The sequence below is a fragment of the Geotrypetes seraphini genome, chromosome 8 (genome assembly GCF_902459505.1).
Source record: "Geotrypetes seraphini chromosome 8, aGeoSer1.1, whole genome shotgun sequence".
NCBI classification, from domain to species: Eukaryota; Metazoa; Chordata; class Amphibia; order Gymnophiona; family Dermophiidae; genus Geotrypetes; species Geotrypetes seraphini.
The window spans coordinates 25,091,689-25,113,499 of NC_047091.1; the positions used below are offsets into that span (position 1 = coordinate 25,091,689).

Genomic DNA, 21,811 nt, shown 5'->3' on the forward strand with positions numbered 1-21,811 from the left:
GCCGCAGGAGGGGCAAAACCTACCAGTTAGCCCATGTACACTTTTGTCAGTTCGTGAGCTGCCACTTGACTACAGTAGAGGAGCCCAATTATCTGCTTCTATTTCATTGAAAAGCCATTTCTTTAATCTTGGATAAGGTGTTAGTCTTTCATTCTGAGCAGTACCTGCTTTGGTCAATTTGAAGCCAACTTTTTAGCCTTTCAAAAACCATTTTTGAACAAGCTTTTGAGTAGCTTAGAGTTTTCGCTGAAATGTGCTTTGTCACTTTTATTCGGTCACTATGGATTCGTACGGTTTAATGCGTTCTTGCTTTTGTAGTTATGTACGAAATGTACTTCCAGCTGATAAGTGCTTGTGTTGCTTTGTGTATGTGATTGATTTTATGGGCACGTTTTTGTTGCTTGTTATGCGGATGTTTTTGTGGGAAATTGATGTTCAGTAACAACCTATAAATATATGAAATCACCTGAAATGAGAGAGCGCACAGAAGGCATTATTTTATTTATTTATTTATTCTATTTTGTATATCGTTCCCCAGGGGAGAATTATTCAGGTACTTTTCCCTGTCTGTCCTGGTGGGCTCACAATCTATCTAATGTACCTGGGGCAATGAGGGGATTAAGTGACTTGGCCAGGGTCACAAGGAGCAGCGTGAGTTTGAACCCACAACCTCAGGGTGCTGAGGCCGTAGCTTTAACCACTGCGCCACATTATCTGCTCGCTGTTTGTACACAGAATGTGCTTTTCTAGCACCGGAAATGCCAGAACCCTCAGCTGCCCAGGGACCTCCTATGCAAAGCGCCCCTTTCTCTGTGCTCTGCAGTTACCCCTTGAGCTACACCCCAGGGAATTCTGGGATTATGTGTGTGCAACATTTGACAGATAATTAACAAGGACGCATATAACTGTGCAAAATGGACAGTAGAAGATCTACATCAATTGATCCCCTTAAGGGCCAAGCAAAAGTGGACAGAGGCATGCCGCCTCCTCGTACTCGAAGGCCAGGCTTCAGTGCTGAGTTCACTATGCAAGTGGCTTTTCTCCAGTCAAACCTGTCACCTCCAGCCCCACTCCTGCAAAGCACACCTCTTCCAGGTCCAGGATTAGACCACTGTCACCAATCGCTCCTTCCCTGAGCTCGTAAATTGCGGATTGGACCATAGTGAGCTCAAGATCACTTCTTTGCAGCCCTGGTAGCTCAGAACATGCCGGCAGAAAGAGAGTCGATACTTGGGGAATGTATGCCACATGACCGGTGGGGAGGCCAGGCCTTGCCAGCCTAATAAGCACACTGAGGAAATAGAGCAACAGCGGTTACTACCAGTCACACAAAGACATGTCAAAGAGTTCTGCAGTGCCGTTGGCATGGAGGTCAGATCCGCCAGCCAAGGCAGAGACGAACCCTTGGATGAGAGAGGATGGAAAGAAGAGAGGAGGAGTGTGTTACAAGGGAGTGGCACAATGTGTGACAGAAGGGACAACATGGGAGGTGGAAAAGGACCACCAGAAGTGAAGTTTGCAAGGGGAAATAGAGGGCCACATAGCCCCCACCCACTCAAACAAACCTTAGTCATTCACTCACTCAACTATATAGACCCCCCCCCCCAGATATGCCACTGAAAATCACTGCAGTGAACCACAGCGCGTTCCAAATTACAGCCAGTTTCCTGGATACTGCTGTGGTGGTCCACAGACAGAGCGAGGGCAATCCTGGAGTTCTTTAATCAGTGACAATATTCGGTCTGGAACTGGGTAGTTATGAAAACGAAGAGCTATTTTGACGTTATCCTGCTACCATCCAGATAGGGGCCTGGATACTGTTGCTATCCAGACAGCGCCAATACTAACCGTCTGATCCGGACATCCCACCCCTGCTGCTGAGCAGATACCGGTGATGACTGTCCTGGCTGAATATCAGCCTGCTCATTTGAGGGAATATGCTTAATAAAGGTGGTATTACAAAAAGAAAACACTAGAAATTGCTTTTGTATAATTTTGTAAAATTAGGATTTTTTAACACATAATTCTTAGGGAGGTCGCCATTGATAGAGAAAGTTGCTATCAGCTTTTGGCTTCTGGAATCTTGTAAAGGCCTAGAGCCCAGGAAGGAGGTTGAGAATTGAGACAGAGGGCCACTGAGTCCGGGAAAAAGGCTGAGCATTGTGTCAGAGGGCCACTGAGCTTAGGAAGGAGGCTGAGCATTGTGACAGAGGGCCTCTTTGCCCGGGAAGGAGGCTGAGCATTGCGACAGAGGGCCACTGAGCCCGGGAAGGAGGCTGAGCATTGAGACAGAGGGCCACTGAGCCCGGGAAGGAGGCTGAGCATTGAGACAGAGGGCCACTGAGCCCGGGAAGGAGGCTGAGCATTGTGACAGAGGGCCACTGAGCCCGGGAAGGAGGCTGAGCATTGTGACAGAGGGCCTCTCTGCCCGGGAAGGAGGCTGAGAATTGCGACACAGGGCCACTGAGCCCGGGAAGGAGGCTGAGCATTGCGACAGAGGGCCACTGAGCCCGGGAAGGAGGCTGAGCATTGAGACAGAGGGCCACTGAGCCCGGGAAGGAGGCTGAGCATTGTGACAGAGGGCCACTAAGCCCGGGAAGGAGGCTGAGCACTGTGACAGAGGGCCTCTCTGCCCGGGAAGGAGGCTGAGAATTGCGACACAGGGCCACTGAGCCCGGGAAGGAGGCTGAGCATTGCAACAGAGGGCCACTGAGCCCGGGAAGGAGGCTGAGCATTGTGACAGAGGGCCACTGAGCCCGGGAAGGAGGCTGAGCATTGTGACAGAGGGCCACTGAGCCCGGGAAGGAGGCTGAGCATTGTGACAGAGGGCCTCTCTGCCCGGGAAGGAGGCTGAGAATTGCGACACAGGGCCACTGAGCCCGGGAAGGAGGCTGAGCATTGCAACAGAGGGCCACTGAGCCCGGGAAGGAGGCTGAGCATTGTGACAGAGGGCCACTGAGCCCGGGAAGGAGGCTGAGCATTGTGACAGAGGGCCTCTCTGCCCGAGAAGGAGGCTGAGAATTGCGACACAGGGCCACTGAGCCCGGGAAGGAGGCTGAGCATTGCAACAGAGGGCCACTGAGCCCGGGAAGGAGGCTGAGCATTGAGACAGAGGGCCACTGAGCCCGGGAAGGAGGCTGAGCATTGTGACAGAGGGCCACTGAGCCCGGGAAGGAGGCTGAGCATTGTGACAGAGGGCCACTGAGCCCAGGAAGGAGGCTGAGCATTGCGACAGAGGGCCACTGAGCCCAGGAAGGAGGCTGAGCATTGCGACAGAGGGCCACTGAGCCCAGGAAGGAGGCTGAGCATTGCAATAGAGGGCCACTGAGCCCGGGAAGGAGGCTGAGAATTGCGACAGAGGGTCACTGAGCCCGGGAAGGAGGCTGAGCATTGCGACAGAGGGCCACTGAGCCTGGGAAGGAGGCTGAGCATTGAGACAGAGGGCCACTGAGCCCGGGAAGGAGGCTGAGCATTGTGACAGAGGGCCACTGAGCCCAGGAAGGAGGCTGAGCATTGTGATAGAGGGCCACTGAGCCCAGGAAGGAGGCTGAGCATTGCGACAGAGGGCCACTGAGCCGAGAAGGAGGCTGAGCATTGAGACAGAGGGCCACTGAGCCCGGGAAGGAGGCTGAGCATTGGGACAGAGGGTCCCCAAGTCTCTAAGCATCTCACAAGATCATGTCCTGTGCATTGCATTCACAGGTGGAAGTAGAAGGGTTTAGCTGTTCAAGTTTTTAAGATTTAGGCTCTTTTGCTCTGGTCTGGTCTTCAAGTTTGAATTTATTTACACTTTACATTTGTGAAACACCACTATTAGAAATGGTTTGAGACGATTTACCACTAGGATAGAAATTCAATATAATAAATTTGCACAGTGCACAGTAACTCATCCCACCTCCTTCTTCCTCATATATACAAATGACATAAAGCTGAGCCAAGCTTTAATTAATGAAGTGGTGGAGGGGAACATCTCTCAGATTGGATTATTCCAGAATCTTAGGGTGTTAACAGAAGAGAACTGCTTGGGTGAGACCTCACCACAGACAGAAGACAGGGGTCAAAAGATGGCTGGGCAGAGGGAGACCTCTCTGAATCAGAAAGCAGAGATTAGAGGATGCCTGGGCAGTGTGAGACCTCACTGCAGACAGAAGTCAGAAGTCAGAGGATGCCTGACAGTACGAGACCTCACTACAGAGAGATTAGAGGATGCCTGGACATTGCGAGACCTCACTACAGAGAGAGGTCAAAGGATGGCTGAGCAGTACATGTTGTTACTACTGTCGGAAACTAAATCCAAAATGAATTTTAAAAAAGGAAGATGTCAGAGCACAGCTGGACAGTTCATTCTTTCACTGCATTCAGAACACAGCTGGACAGTGTCTGTCCTCATTGAGGTGTAAACAGTAACCAGTCCATCTTCCATATTCATTAAAAAAAAATAAAACCAAACCTGGAGGCGAGGACTGAACGCCAGCAAGAATTTGTGCAAAGACTCAGAATAGATAAGCAGGAAAGAGACGACAGGCGAGGAAAGGCTGCAGCAGATATGGGAATGAGGCAGCCGAGAGCAGCTCCTAATTCAGCCAGCTAAAAATACAACCATGGAGCAGCTGCTTAAAATAAATGCAACTCAACGGAGCATGTGAAGCCTTCAGGTGCAGGCAAAGAACTACACATTCCTGCAGCAGCCGCCTGACTGACCTTCAGGGTGACCTTGAGATGATGGAAAGATGCCACCCTTTGAGGCTGATGCAGTTGACGTGGGAACCAAAGAGTGCAGGGATCGGAGCCCAGGGCATGGCGGCTGCTCCAACCAACAGGCTGATTTGTCCATAGGGGTTACCCTGAAACTTGGCCTATTGGGGGTTCTCAAGGGCTCTGTTGAGAAAACTGGCTTCTGAGGTTTGGGTAATACACAACACCTACAAGTCAAAGCTTTTGTCCATTTAAATCTCTCTCTCTTTCTCAGTATATTTATACACACACAATCTAAAAGGGGAAAAAAGTGGGTGAAATTAACATGACACTGGTGGCAGCAGCGGTTGGGGAGAGGGGGGGCTCTGGGCTGGACTCAGCTCCACACAAAGTATCTCAGCTGATAGCGACAAAATAGAATACAACCCCCCCCCCCCCCCCCCCCCCCCAATATTCAGCAGGAGTTAGCAGGCCAGGAATGACACCCAGCCACCTAATTCCCATTTGGATGCTCTACGTCAGTATTCAGTGGGAAAGAGCCAAATAGCACCCACTAAAATATTGAGCTCGCCTGGTGACCAATCACTGCCGATTTTCACTTGCTAAGGCACATGACCATGTAGAACCACCTGGGAGGCAGGTATCTTTGGCCATTTTGCTTTTGCCAGACAATCAATGAGAATCGGTTTGGCCGGCATGGTGTAAGCTTCCACACTTTGCCCTGTATATTCTGTGCCGGGGCTGGAGTGCCGCAGGCTGTGGAATGTAGCCAGACTGCCTCCCACGGGCCCAAAATATTCAAACCCTGGTAACATAGGGAATATTATTGGATCACGAGCTATCCTACCACGATCAGATTAGCTCCGTAGTCAAGAATTGTTTTTACAAACTTCGTCTTATTAGATCTTTAGCCAAAGTTTTAGAACCTAAAGCTCTAAATATCTTAATTCACTCTTTGATAATCTCCAGGTTGGATTACTGCAATACATTATACCAAGGCATAACACAGAAAGAAATACGAAGGTTGCAAATTATACAAAACACTGCAATAAAAATTATTACCAATTCTAAAAAATATGATCATGTCACCCCTCTTCTGCGAGAAGCACATTGGCTACCGATCTCACACAGAATAACATACAAAATTGCACTACTAACATTTAAAATTCAGAAAACTAATACCCCAATATTTTTATATCGGTATTTAATACCGTATTCCCCAGCTAGATCTTTTAGATCAGCAGATCAGTATTTGCTGACCATTCCATCATTGAAAGTGATTGGCACTAGAAGAACTACAACCTTTTCTATTTTGGGACCTCAGATCTGGAACAAACTTCCAACCTCTCTACGCGCCGAAATTTAAAAGCAAATTGAAAAGCTACTTTTATAAAGATGCATATGAATCCTAGATCAGATAATTTTTTCTCTTTTTATTATCTTCCTACTAACTCTTAGATTAAGTCTTCTTTTAAATATGTATTTTAGACCAAGTTTCATAAAAAATCAGTGTTTTTAGCCCTTCCTGATGTTGTTCTTCCCTAAATGTTTTTCTTTTCTTTTTTTTTTATTTTAAACAGATGTAGTTTATCCTTGTACTCCTTATGTATCTTTAATTATTATGGATGTCTGTATGTTTATTGCTTAAATGGTTTTATTTATTTCCCCAAATTTATCTTTGTTATACGCATTGAAAATATTTGATATTGCGTTTAAATCAAAATCTCAATAAACTTGAAACTTGATGTCAATGCCCAGCCAAAACGTATCCATTTAAGCTGAGGATGAGGCCAAACATTACAAGGAAACCAACATCGGGATAAAGTGATCTGTATGTGTGGACCACATGACATCGATAAGAGATATTATATGTGAATTTTATCTACATAATTTGGGCCACGGTAGAGGTGGTTCTCAACTTAAACAGCACAATTATGTACAGTATACAGCAGCCTTCGTTATACAGAGCAAATCCACGGAAAATGTCCACATCTACCTTGACTCAATTTATACAGACAATAGGGCTGAAAATCCACACAAAAGATGTGAAAATGTGGCAGTTGTCCTGCTAAATACTGACCCCCAAAAGATTCAACTCAACTGGAAGTGAAAGCTTGCTTGCGAGAACCAAAAGTCCAAGAAGGAGCTTGGGAAGAACCGCACCAGAGATGCAAACAACTTCCACGTGACAGCTGACCCATACATCTCTTTCTCCTCAATAACGGTTCTTCTGACCTATTAACTACTTTCTTTCACCTCTTTTAAGTTCAATCAATTTGTACCTTCTTTTACTCTTTTGTAAACCACATAGAACTTCACAGTCCTGCGGTATATAAACACCTACAGGTTGAGGCCACCAAGACGTAGGACAGAGCCTCTACCTCCTCCAATGTGAGGGGCAGATTCCCTCTCCCCAAGCCCCTAAGCATTAGCAGGACAGAGGGGCAGAAAGCAAACACCTACCCTGCTCGCTGCTTCTTGGACTTATCAGAAATTCCATCACGTGACATTAGTTTATTGAAGACGATAATCCCAATCAACATGTTCACCTGAAGTGACAGGAACGGATGTGTGAATGATCCAATAGGAAGACAGTTTCACCTCCTGCTCTGCCCTGCACTTTGCACTCCCCCCCCCCTCCTGCCACCCATTCCAGCATCATCATAAGACTGTATGAGTTGACGTTCTCCTCTAAATGTTCATAGGCTCCGATCCAAAGAGCACAGTGAGGAAAGAGAAACAATGGAAGAGGAAGAGGGAGAGGGAGAGGGAAAAAGGAAGATGGTGCCAGAGAGGGAGAGGGACTGACCATATTTCCAGTAGAAACTTCAGCACCTACCAGTACAATGACAGCTGCTGGGCCAACAAAAGCATATAGGAGGCCCCCCTCCAGGGACAACCAGCAGCTGCAGCAAGGAACAGAAGGAAAATTAAACAAAAAAGGGGGGGGGGGGCAAGGAGAGAAAATAGGAGCAAAGGTCAGAAGGGTCAGAAAACAGCAACACTCCGATATCAAAACATCTCAATTCAGACTCCCACACCATCCTGTTCCAACTTTGGGCACCCACTGGGGGAGCAGAGACAAGGGGGGCGTCATCTCCTATACACAGCCAGAGTTTAAGGGGGGAGTTCTTCAATGTGGGCTCATCGTAGCTCCATCAATACAGGAAGCCCATCAGTGCAGGCACACAGCTCCTCCTCATTTGCATGGGGCTTTCCTTCTCCACTTTGTTTTAGGGGAAATTGTGTTCATAAATTAGTAACATGGCTCTAAAGCAAGTCCTATGAATCGCCATCGGAAGAAGAGGCACTTACTAGTGACTGGTCCCATATCCTTTGGTTCGGGTGAAACCAACAGACACGGCAACAATTAATGCTGGCAAACCTAATTCAGAAGGAAAAAGGAAAGTGACAGAAAGAGAGAGAGAATTTATATGAAATCAAAATACTTCACACAACGTGCAATTAAACTCTGGAATTTATTGCCTGAGACTGTGCGAAAAGCAGTTAGCTTAGCAGGGTTTTAAAAAGGTATAGATAATTTCCTAAAACAAAAGTTCTTGGGTCATTATTAAGATGGTTTGGGGAAAAGCCACTGCTTATTCCTAGGATAAGCAGCATAAAATCTGTTTTACTACTTGGGATCTAGTTAGGTACTTGGGACCTGGTTTGGCCACTACTGGAAACAGGATATTGGGCTTGACGGACCTTCGGTCTGTCCCAGTACAGCAACTCATATGTGGTGGCAGAGCTGCTAAGTGGGACATATTTCCAGCAGTATCTGCTTTTCAGTGCAATTATCCTTTTAAAATTTATGCCTATCATCTGCCCGTTTTAACATGTGGAGCCCTGTTTTACAAAAAAAAAACACAGAAAGGGGAATTTGCATCCAGGCTGAGATGTAAAGAAGTCCCAAAGTATTTTACCAAACATACACTGAATCTCTTGCAGAACAAACTGTCCTTGTGCAGCGGAAGCAGGGATTTTAAAAGGCTTCACCTAGAGTAAAGATGTGAAGCCCCCCCCCCAAAAAAAAAAAAAATGTATGGGAGCAGCTTTATACATTCACTGCTCCTGCTCCAACTACTGCCCCAATCCCCCCACCCCCAATGAGTCAGAGAAAGGTCTTACTCAGACAGCAAAAGATCGTGTGTCAATTGCAGTCTAATACGATTACGCACTTCACCTACCCCCTGCGTGAATGCCCAGCTTGAAAGAACTCCCCTCTAGTTAGAAGTAGAGAGTTGCGCGGGGACAGAAATCCCACCCATCCCCGCCCGTCCCCACCAGGATCCTCTCCGTCCCAACCCATCCCCATCAGGATCCTCTCCGTCCCAACCCATCCCCATCACGATCCTCTCCGTCCCCACCCATCCCCACCAGGATCCTCTCTGTCCCCACCCATCCCCATCAGGATCCTCTCCGTTCCAACCCATCCCCATCAGGATCCTCTCCGTCCCCACCCATCCCCATCAGGATCCTCTCCGTCCCAACCCATCCCCATCAGGATCCTCTCCGTCCCAACCCATCCCCATCAGGATCCTCTCCGTCCCCACCCATCCCCATCAGGATCCTCTCCGTCCCCACCCATCCCCATCAGGATCCTCTCCGTCCCCACCCATCACCATCAGGATCCTCTCCGTCCCAATCCATCCCCATCAGGATCCTCTCCGTCCCCACCCATCCCCATCAGGATCCTCTCCGTCCCCACCCATCCCCATCAGGATCCTCTCCGTCCCCACCCATCCCCATCAGGATCCTCTCCGTCCCAACCCATCCCCATCAGGATCCTCTCCGTCCCCACCCATCCCCACCAGGATCCTCTCTGTCCCCACCCATCCCCATCAGGATCCTCTCCGTTCCAACCCATCCCCATCAGGATCCTCTCCGTCCCCACCCATCCCCATCAGGATCCTCTCCGTCCCAACCCATCCCCATCAGGATCCTCTCCGTCCCAACCCATCCCCATCAGGATCCTCTCCGTCCCCACCCATCCCCATCAGGATCCTCTCCGTCCCCACCCATCCCCATCAGGATCCTCTCCGTCCCCACCCATCACCATCAGGATCCTCTCCGTCCCAATCCATCCCCATCAGGATCCTCTCCGTCCCCACCCATCCCCATCAGGATCCTCTCCGTCCCCACCCATCCCCATCAGGATCCTCTCCGTCCCCACCCATCCCCATCAGGATCCTCTCCGTCCCAACCCATCCCCATCAGGATCCTCTCCGTCCCCACCCATCCCCACAAGGAATTATCTCCATCCCCGCCTGTCCTCATAAAAAGCAGCAATTACTTCTGACAGGATCATCAATTCCACAGTTTTTTTTTGTGTTTGCGCTGCTGTTTTCCTTGTGGAATCTCTTTGGTGGAACCTTTTTTTGTTTTCTGTTCAGTTAATTAACTTATAAATCCCCTTTTTTTACTAAGGCTGACGTGTCCTTTATATTATATGGACGAACCCTGCGTCCAAAGCCTTCCATCCCCGTGGGAGTCCCTTTGGCTAGAGGGGGGTCCCCGTGGGAGTCCCGTGGGCCAGAGGGGGGTCCCCGTGGGAGTTCTGTGGGTTAGGGGGGATTCCTGCGGGACTCCCGTGGGACCCGCGGGATTCCCGCGATCCCCGTTCCCCTGCAGACCTCTAGTTAGAAGAGTGATATTCACATATTCATGGTGGAAATCTACTTTCCACCACTTTTCCTCCTTTGCAGAGTAACGCAATGTTTTAAAGAATATCACCCCACTTTTCTAGTTAGATTCAAGTAGCATCACTCGGGTATTTTTTTAACTTTGGGGTGTTTGCTTTTTCTTCTGTCATTTAATATTCAAAAGTCCTCATGCCGTTGTCGGTGGGTATTCCTCTCAAGCTCCACAGATGCCCCTGCACTGCACTGGGGCCATTTCTAGGGCTCCTTGGCTAATGCAGAATCGTAGTTGGATTTGCTCAGCAAGTCTCTTCTCTGTAGTGGAAATGTGCGAGAATCTTACCCCACCCTAGGCAGAGGAAACGCTTGCGGAGCAGACGAGTGCGGATTCTGCCAATGACTGCCAGGTAGGACTGCCAGGCCTCGGTAAGCACCCAGCAGAAGGAAGAGAGGAAGAAGAAGTGCAGAAAAGCAGCCGTCATGGTACAGACACCCTGTGATAGGAAATCAAAGTAGGTTCAGTGCAGTGAATAGATAAGCAGAACAGAATGCACATACTCACAAATGTACACGCTTACATATGTACATACAAACATGTCTCACACTGCACATGCTCACATATGTGCTTCAGAGTGTACATGCTCACAAATGTCTCACAATGCACACACTCACAAACACGCCTCACAAATGCACCACCCACAAACATGCTTCAGTTTACACGCTTACATATGCACACACTCACAAACACGACTCACAAATGCACACACCCACAAACGTGCTTCAGTGTACACGCTTACATATGCACACACTCACAAACACGCCTCACAAAAGCACACACCCACAAACGTGCTTCAGTGTACACGCTTACATATGCACACTCACAAACACGCCTCACAAATGCACACACCCACAAACGTGCTTCAGTGTACACGCTTACATATGCACACACTCACAAACACGCCTCACAAATGCACACACCCACAAACGTGCTTCAGTGTACACGCTTACATATGCACACACTCACAAACACGCCTCACAAATGCACACACCCACAAACGTGCTTCAGTGTACACGCTTACATATGCACACACTCACAAACACGCCTCACAAATGCACACACCCACAAACGTGCTTCAGTGTACACGCTTACATATGCACACACTCACAAACACGCCTCACAAATGCACACACCCACAAACGTGCTTCAGTGTACACGCTTACATATGCACACTCACAAACATGCCTCACAAATGCACACACCCACAAACATGCTTCAGTGTACATGCTTACATATGCACACTCTCACAAACACGCCTCACAAATGCACACACCCACAAACATGCTTCAGTGTACACGCTTACATATGCACACACTCACAAACACACCTCACAAATGCACACACCCACAAACATGCTTCAGTGTACACGCTTACATATGCACACACTCACAAACACGCCTCACAAATGCACACACCCACAAACATGCTTCAGTGTATAGGCTTACATATGCACACACTCACAAACACGCCTCACAAATGCACACACCCACAAACATGCTTCAGTGTACACGCTTACATATGCACACACTCACAAACACGCCTCACAAATGCACACACCCACAAACATGCTTCAGTGTACACGCTTACATATGCACACACTTACACACACGCCTCACAAATGCACACACACGCCTCACAAATGTACACACCCACAAACGTGCTTCAGTGTACACGCTTACATATGCACACACTCACAAACACGCCTCACAAATGCACACACCCACAAACGTGCTTCAGTGTACACGCTTACATATGCACACACTCACAAGCACGCCTCACAAATGCACACACCCACAAACGTGCTTCAGTGTACACGCTTACATATGCACACACTCACAAACACGCCTCACAAATGCACACACCCACAAACGTGCTTCAGTGTACACGCTTACATATGCACACACTCACAAACACATCTCACAAATGCACACACCCACAAACGTGCTTCAGTGTACACGCTTACATATGCACACACTCACAAACACATCTCACAAATGCACACACCCACAAACATGCTTCAGTGTACACGCTTACATATGCACACACTCACCAACACGCCTCACAAATGCACACACCCCCAAACATGCTTCAGTGTACACGCTTACACATGCACACACTCACCAACACGCCTCACAAATGCACACACCCACAAACATGCTTCAGTGTACACGCTTACATATGCACACACTCACAAACACGCCTCACAAATGCACACACCCACAAACATGCTTCAGTGTACACGCTTACATATGCACACACTCACAAACACGCCTCACAAATGCACACACCCACAAACATGCTTCAGTGTACACGCTTACATATGCACACACTCACAAACACACCTCACAAATGCACACACCCACAAACATGCTTCAGTGTACACGCTTACATATGCACACACTCACAAACACGCCTCACAAATGCACACACCCACAAACATGCTTCAGTGTATAGGCTTACATATGCACACACTGACAAACACGCCTCACAAATGCACACACCCACAAACATGCTTCAGTGTACACGCTTACATATGCACACACTCACAAACACGCCTCACAAATGTACACACCCACAAACATGCTTCAGTGTACACGCTTACATATGCACACACTTACACACATGCCTCACAAATGCACACACACGCCTCACAAATGCACACACCCACAAACATGTTTCAGTGTACACACTTACATATGCACACACTCACAAACACACCTCACAAATGCACACACCCACAAACATGCTTCAGTGTACACGCTTACATATGCACACACTCACAAACACGCCTCACAAATGCACACACCCACAAACGTGCTTCAGTGTACACGCTTACATATGCACACACTCACAAACACGCCTCACAAATGCACACACCCACAAACGTGCTTCAGTGTACACGCTTACATATGCACACTCACAAACATGCCTCACAAATGCACACACCCACAAACATGCTTCAGTGTACATGCTTACATATGCACACTCTCACAAACACGCCTCACAAATGCACACACCCACAAACATGCTTCAGTGTACACGCTTACATATGCACACACTCACAAACACACCTCACAAATGCACACACCCACAAACATGCTTCAGTGTACACGCTTACATATGCACACACTCACAAACACGCCTCACAAATGCACACACCCACAAACATGCTTCAGTGTATAGGCTTACATATGCACACACTCACAAACACGCCTCACAAATGCACACACCCACAAACATGCTTCAGTGTACACGCTTACATATGCACACACTCACAAACACACCTCACAAATGCACACACCCACAAACATGCTTCAGTGTACACGCTTACATATGCACACACTCACAAACACGCCTCACAAATGCACACACCCACAAACATGCTTCAGTGTATAGGCTTACATATGCACACACTTACACACACGCCTCACAAATGCACACACACGCCTCACAAATGCACACACCCACAAACGTGCTTCAGTGTACACGCTTACATATGCACACACTCACAAACACGCCTCACAAATGCACACACCCACAAACGTGCTTCAGTGTACACGCTTACATATGCACACACTCACAAACACGCCTCACAAATGCACACACCCACAAACGTGCTTCAGTGTACACGCTTACATATGCACACACTCACAAACATGCCTCACAAATGCACACACCCACAAACGTGCTTCAGTGTACACGCTTACATATGCACACACTCACAAACACATCTCACAAATGCACACACCCACAAACGTGCTTCAGTGTACACGCTTACATATGCACACACTCACAAACACATCTCACAAATGCACACACCCACAAACATGCTTCAGTGTACACGCTTACATATGCACACACTCACCAACACGCCTCACAAATGCACACACCCCCAAACATGCTTCAGTGTACACGCTTACACATGCACACACTCACCAACACGCCTCACAAATGCACACACCCACAAACATGCTTCAGTGTACACGCTTACACATGCACACACTCACAAACACGCCTCACAAATGCACACACCCACAAACATGCTTCAGTGTACACGCTTACATATGCACACACTCACAAACACGCCTCACAAATGCACACACCCACAAACATGCTTCAGTGTACACGCTTACATATGCACACACTCACAAACACACCTCACAAATGCACACACCCACAAACATGCTTCAGTGTACACGCTTACATATGCACACACTCACAAACACGCCTCACAAATGCACACACCCACAAACATGCTTCAGTGTATAGGCTTACATATGCACACACTCACAAACACGCCTCACAAATGCACACACCCACAAACGTGCTTCAGTGTACACGCTTACATATGCACACACTCACAAACACGCCTCACAAATGCACACACCCACAAACGTGCTTCAGTGTACACGCTTACATATGCACACACTCACAAACACGCCTCACAAATGCACACACCCACAAACGTGCTTCAGTGTACACGCTTACATATGCACACACTCACAAACACATCTCACAAATGCACACACCCACAAACGTGCTTCAGTGTACACGCTTACATATGCACACACTCACAAACACATCTCACAAATGCACACACCCACAAACATGCTTCAGTGTACACGCTTACATATGCACACACTCACCAACACGCCTCACAAATGCACACACCCCCAAACATGCTTCAGTGTACACGCTTACACATGCACACACTCACCAACACGCCTCACAAATGCACACACCCACAAACATGCTTCAGTGTACACGCTTACACATGCACACACTCACCAACACGCCTCACAAATGCACACACCCACAAACATGCTTCAGTGTACACGCTTACACATGCACACACTCACAAACACGCCTCACAAATGCACACACCCACAAACATGCTTCAGTGTACACGCTTACATATGCACACACTCACAAACACGCCTCACAAATGCACACACCCACAAACATGCTTCAGTGTACACGCTTACATATGCACACACTCACAAACACACCTCACAAATGCACACACCCACAAACATGCTTCAGTGTACACGCTTACATATGCACACACTCACAAACACGCCTCACAAATGCACACACCCACAAACATGCTTCAGTGTATAGGCTTACATATGCACACACTCACAAACACGCCTCACAAATGCACACACCCACAAACATGCTTCAGTGTACACGCTTACATATGCACACACTCACAAACACGCCTCACAAATGTACACACCCACAAACATGCTTCAGTGTACACGCTTACATATGCACACACTTACACACATGCCTCACAAATGCACACACACGCCTCACAAATGCACACACCCACAAACATGTTTCAGTGTACACACTTACATATGCACACACTCACAAACACACCTCACAAATGCACACACCCACAAACATGCTTCAGTGTACACGCTTACATATGCACACACTCACAAACATGCCTCACAAATGCACACACCCACAAACATGCTTCAGTGTACACGCTTACATATGCACACACTCACAAACACGCCTCACAAATGCACCCACCCACAAACATGCTTCATTGTACACGCTTACATATGCACACACTCACAAACACACCTCACAAATGCACACACCCACAAACATGCTTCAGTGTACACGCTTACATATGCACACACTCACAAACACGCCTCACAAATTCACACACCCACAAACATGCTTCAGTGTATAGGCTTACATATGCACACACTCACAAACACGCCTCACAAATGCACACACCCACAAACATGCTTCAGTGTACACGCTTACATATGCACACACTCACAAACACACCTCACAAATGCACACACCCACAAACGTGCTTCAGAGTGTACACGCTTATATATGTACAGGCTCACAAACACGTCTCACTATGCACACGCTCAAACGTACCTCCACATTCGTACATTAAAAGGGAGTCATTTCATTTACAGGGAGCCTATAAAAATGTCCAAAACCACACCTAAACAAGGCTCTGAGAACTATTCTCACTCTTTCTAAGTCAAATCCCAAAACTACAGCAAGTGTGAAGGAGGCACCGTGTCCGGAACTCAGCCATCGCCCGACTTCCCTCCTGGCACAGGCTGCTACACACACAGAATGACATCAACGGCACTCCTGTACTAGGAAAGTAAGACAACTCTGCATTCCCTGCAAACAAACGATTCACACAGTTTCTTCCAGCTCCGTCACCTTTATTCACAATTCTCTGGGAACGTTTCTTTAATTTTAAACCCTTCCCATTGCTCCCTGTTGGGCTGTTGCAGGGATGGTTCTGAAGTTGTAGCACCAGCCCTGGTGTCACCCTTAGCAACAACCATGATTTTCCCTCCCCCCTCCCACTCCAGGCTATGTGAATTAACCCCAGGACTCCCTGCGCACTGACCCCAAGTCAATGCATTTCTAACTGTTGCACGTCCCCTCAAATGACCTCCAAGCCAACCCAAAGAGCCACATTTTCAAGCACAAGAGGATTTCAGGGCTCACTCATTCCACACGCCCCGCCCCTGGGCTGCGGGCTGCCCACCCTCCTCACCCTGGTGCTTCCTCAGGACCCAGTGGAGAGGCAGAGAATCACAGAGGCCTGATTTTCTCATTACATCACTTGCGCAATCTGCAGCATGAGTGCAGTGCATAGATGAAGGCACAACGTAAGGAGTAATGTCCGCACAGACCAGAAATCACGAGGCAATGAATTATCTGAGGATATGTGGTGACATTTAATAAATCACCAAGTAAATCTCAAGTGATTTGTGTTTTATTATAAGAGAGCGATCAATACCCTCTATTACAGCAGCACAAACCCTGCTTCTCCGGGATACCAGCACACATCTCCCAGCCTCTCTGCAACCAAATCCTTGCATCTCCAGGATATCAGCACACATGCTTTGCTTCTATAAAACCAGGACACTGACGCCTCTCCCCATGCACACAAGCATTTATGTAACAGTGGGGCCCGGGCACTGCACGTACTCAGAGAAAAAAAAAATAAAAATCTCTCTGAGCTATTGGAGAGCTTATCCGCAAATTGGGAGCTGTTGGGACAACACCCATATGTGACTGACTATCCTGCTGTCCACGGAGAACCTACGTTACAGGTAAGTAACTACACTAAATCCCCCACCTCTCTGCAACCTGAGTGCAAATCCCAGCCTCTCTGCAACCTGAGTGCAAATCCCAGCCTCTCTGCAACCTGAGTACAAATCCCAGCCTCTCTGCAACCTGAGTGCATATCCCAGCCTCTCCAGGATACCAGCACACATCCCTACCTCTGCAACACAGGCACCAAATCCTCTCCTCCCCCCCCCCCCCCCCCCCCCACACTTCTCTGCAACCTGCGTGCAAATCTCAGTCTATCCAGGACTCTGGCACACAGCTCCATCATGTTACCACATAGGCACAAGCCCCTCTGTTCAAAAAAATGAGCATTTCTTTTATCTGGCAGCCCTCCTTTCACAAAAACACATAATGACAAATGACACCTACATACAACACATACAGACAGGCAGAGCTGACCCATAGAATGCAGTTCTCACCTTGCTGAGCGCCTGTGACTGACCCACAAGGAGAAGCACGTTTGAAGCCAGGATAGAAATGCAGAAATTGAGGAGAATAATGGAACGCTCAGATTTAATAAACCTATATGAAGAAGAAAGAGAGCAGCATGAAATATAGCAGGAGAGCAAGGAAGGGGCAAGACTCTTCCATAGCACACCTCACTTTGCTTGGGTGCCTACCTCCAAAATGCAGCGTAGACAGCCAAGAGAATGAGTAGTGCCATGCAGGACACTGCACAGCCGATCATCAGAGGGACGGATGGGGCTCCTGAGGGATCCAGGACCTGCAAGGAGAATCACGGAAAGCTTTACTGATTAAACTCCATACAGCATATCCACCCCCAGGCACTGGGACTATAACTTGTACCTGCCTGGCTGCAGAGTGAGCAGCATGAGTGAGATTCTGCACAAATATTAAGCCTGTGGCACAATTTCAGGGGGTCTTGGCTTTAATAACTAACGATCTGTTATTAATTCAAAGCAGCAGATCCTCAGCGAAATCGTGAGACGAGAGGATCACTCTTGTGATGGGCAGAGTGACCCCAGGTGGACAGTTGGACACTGACCTATAGGGCCAACTGTGAGTCCTCTTGCTCTGCACTGAACTGGGGGGCTGCGCTCGCCCCCCTCCTTTGCAGTAATAAGGGGGCGACCTTCCCTTCGAACGCTGCTCTGCTTGTCCTGAAGGCATTTTTCCATCTCTCTGCCAACAGGTGACTCCTACAGAATATTAATTGCCAGCAACAAAGCACAGACTAAAGGAATGTGGGTCACATCCACCCACAGGGAAGCGACGTGTCAGTCTGTGTGCAGCCGTGTACACCGTGTGGATGTGTACCAATGGGTATCAGTCTAATCAGGCACTGCTCACATGCTTTGAAGTTGGGTACACAACATCCATCTCTGTGAAGACCCTCTGCTCACCCCTCCCCCAAAGCTAGCTCCAGGGCTCAACTATCCACATGAATGCACTTCAGAAGTGCCTCTGCTGGTTCATATCCCCCTCCCACACATCCCCAACACACAATGCACACCATTAATTATGTTCAACAGAGAGCAGAGAAAAATCCTTGCATTTTAAGATTATAATTGCTGTTTCCCATTGTTTGTTGAATTGGTGAGGCTGCGCTTGGGGGTGCAGAGTGGGGGTGATCTCATCCTTCCATTTCTAGTCCCACCCCACATGTCTTCTGCTCTCCTTCCCCCTGTCCCTTCCTCTCCCGCATGCCCTTGTGGCCAGATACCTTTACAGAGCAAAATGAGCTCCAGACTCACCGGATCTTTAGGAAGCTGAGCAAGCAGCGCAAAAGTGGAGAGCTGATGGCACAGACATTTGGTGTGAGCTGAGTGGGAGTGCACGGTCTGGCAGCCCTGGGTGTCCCAGTTTCCAAAGCCAGAATCCCTGATCAAGGAAATACAAAGCGAGAGAGAGAATGGTTTCAAAACTTCAAGCGGAGATGAAAGACCCCTCTGCGTTTGCAACCAGCTGTGAAAGGGGGTGGGCTGAAGGGTGCAAATTTTCAAAGTGGAGCCACACTGAAAATGACACACGAGATCCGCAGTGGCTCATTGGTTTTTCATCTGCTAATTCTGCAGGTTAGTCACTTAAGCAGCCATGGCTTACTGCATGCCATAGGACAGACTTTTATGCGGTCTTAGCTGCTTAAGGGCTGAATATAAGCACTCAGCGCTTGGCCACTTGAGTTCAATGCATTTAGCCGGTCAAGTGACCCTCAGTATTAGTGCCCAGCCCCAACCAAGTGATTTAAGCAGTCAGCGGCCAACCCAATTTTGGACCCATCATTTCTTCCACAGAAAGCACTTTAAAATGACTTCCCCTATCCCTCCTTTCTGAGCTCACCTTCTGCCTACACAGCAGAGATAAGCAATAGGAACAACAGGCATCTGTCCCCCACTTTAGACCTGAAAGCCCTCCCCATAAGCCTGCGTTAGCTCCCTGGCCCCCCCACCCCCACAGTCTCAAATATAAATCCTGGCTCTTCCACGCTGCCAGCAGGTCTGGGTGGGTGTTTATCACACCCTCTCCTCCTCCCCAGCCCCCTTCTCTCCCACTCTCCCTGCTTGCCTAAAGCAAAAGGAACAGCAATTGATAAAATTACATTCAAATACTGAAAGGGAAAATGAAAATATGGCATTAGCAAAGGAAACGCAGATTCTGGTTGCTTTGGCAACATGAATAGAGAGCCGGTTTCTTTATTGGGCTGTACTAGCTCCTTCTAGGCAAGCTAGCCTCCCATATCCACCACCAGACAGAAGATCCTTTCCCCAGATCTAGGCTTACTAGCACTAACACCATTAAGGTACATTATCACTCAGCAGACGCCATACATAAAGTAGGATCTGTAGTAAATAAGCAGCAGAAACAGAGATATCAGAACAGATATAATGCACACTAATGTCACTATACTTTAGTCGCTTTGATGAAAAGCCTCAAACAGCTCGAAGCGAGCTACAGTTTAAAAGAAACAGAAGGATCATTATAAATATTCAAAATATCAAATCAAACAATAAAAGACAATATAACAAAGCAAGGTGCTGAGTGAAGAATGATTAGAAGAGTCCTGTATACAGAAGCAATCGAAGCGTTTGCTTCTTGGTTTGCCACTCACTTCAGCACCATGAGGGTGGGACAGCTCCCTGCACACCTTTCCCAGCCACAAGGAAGCCATGCAACCTGCAACTCATCTCTGCTCCATTTTCCTACGAGATGCAAATGAGCTCTTGGGCTTAGGTACACTTTGCCTGATAGCCATTCCTGGCTGGGACAAAGCCCTTCAGGTGCTAGTAAACAACAATTATGAGGTTATTTAGCCAATTGGAGATGCACCCAGACCCAACTCAACTCCCTGGTGGTCTCAGTGAGCCTGATGCCCCCATCCCTTTGCCAACTAATTCTTCCCTTTCCCAGCACCCTGACTCACCCCAAGCAATCTCCACTCTCTCCTGGCCTAAGGCTCTGGCTTCAAACTAATGAGTGCTGACCCCTAGCAGTAGTATTACAACACTACAGCTAGGGGTCAGCCAGCATCAAAAAGTAATCTTTGCACAAAAGTTTACTATAATGTGCTTTTGCAAAATGACTTTTCAGAAATAGCCCAAAGTAACTGCACTTCATGCAAACATTATCACAGTTACTTTGCACTTTGAAGGGATTTTTCATCTTGGGCCCTATTTACTAAAGAGGCTGGTCTCATTTTAAATTTAAAAACAAACTGATTAAAAAAAAAAATATATATATATATATATATATATATAAATTGGAGGGGGGGTCATTTTGTTTCATTTATTGTATACATTATTTGCAAATAGCTCAAACAAAAAAAATTAACAAAATTGCAATTTAGAAATACTTTGAAAGCCAGCCAGTGTACACATCCCTACTGAGTCAGGAGGAAATTCATCAGGTCTCAGAACCAAGGAACATGATGTCTCCCTAATTCTGGTGATTTGGTCATTGTCCATTTAAACCTTGCCCTATGCATCTTGGGAGATTTTCATTTGCAGTGTGCACTCTAGAATATTCCTTGGAATAAGGTGGGCACAGGCATGAAGAGCAGAATTTGAGCAATAGGTCCCCTGACAAAGGCCAGAAAATTTCTCTCTAAATCAGGTCTGGATAAGCCTTCTGTTGGTCTAAGCCCAGAGAGAACCCACTTAGAATAGGTCTCGTCTTGCTACACATGGAGAGAGTCGTGAGCACCCCTACTCTCAGCCTCAGTGCTTGCTCCTGGTCTAGCGCCTGTACTCACGGTTTAGAGAAATCCCAGGTGACGCATTGTGCATCTGAAGTGCCCTGAAGTCAAGATAAAAATGGAGACTTT

At 47.7% G+C, this 21,811-nt stretch overlaps 1 protein-coding gene across 1 annotated transcript in view; it reads right to left on the bottom strand.

The window, feature by feature from the left end:
• ADGRB2 (adhesion G protein-coupled receptor B2) overlaps positions 1–21,811 on the bottom strand; it is a 164,293-nt gene that overhangs the window by 18,812 nt on the left and 123,670 nt on the right. The window contains exons 15-22 of the mRNA XM_033957083.1: positions 21,740–21,783; positions 19,245–19,371; positions 18,150–18,253; positions 17,949–18,051; positions 10,681–10,831; positions 8,011–8,080; positions 7,535–7,601; positions 7,159–7,244 (exon numbers count right to left, since the gene is read on the bottom strand). Of these exons, the coding sequence (XP_033812974.1) occupies positions 7,159–7,244; positions 7,535–7,601; positions 8,011–8,080; positions 10,681–10,831; positions 17,949–18,051; positions 18,150–18,253; positions 19,245–19,371; positions 21,740–21,783 (752 nt within the window). The remainder of the gene's footprint in view (positions 1–7,158; positions 7,245–7,534; positions 7,602–8,010; positions 8,081–10,680; positions 10,832–17,948; positions 18,052–18,149; positions 18,254–19,244; positions 19,372–21,739; positions 21,784–21,811) is intronic.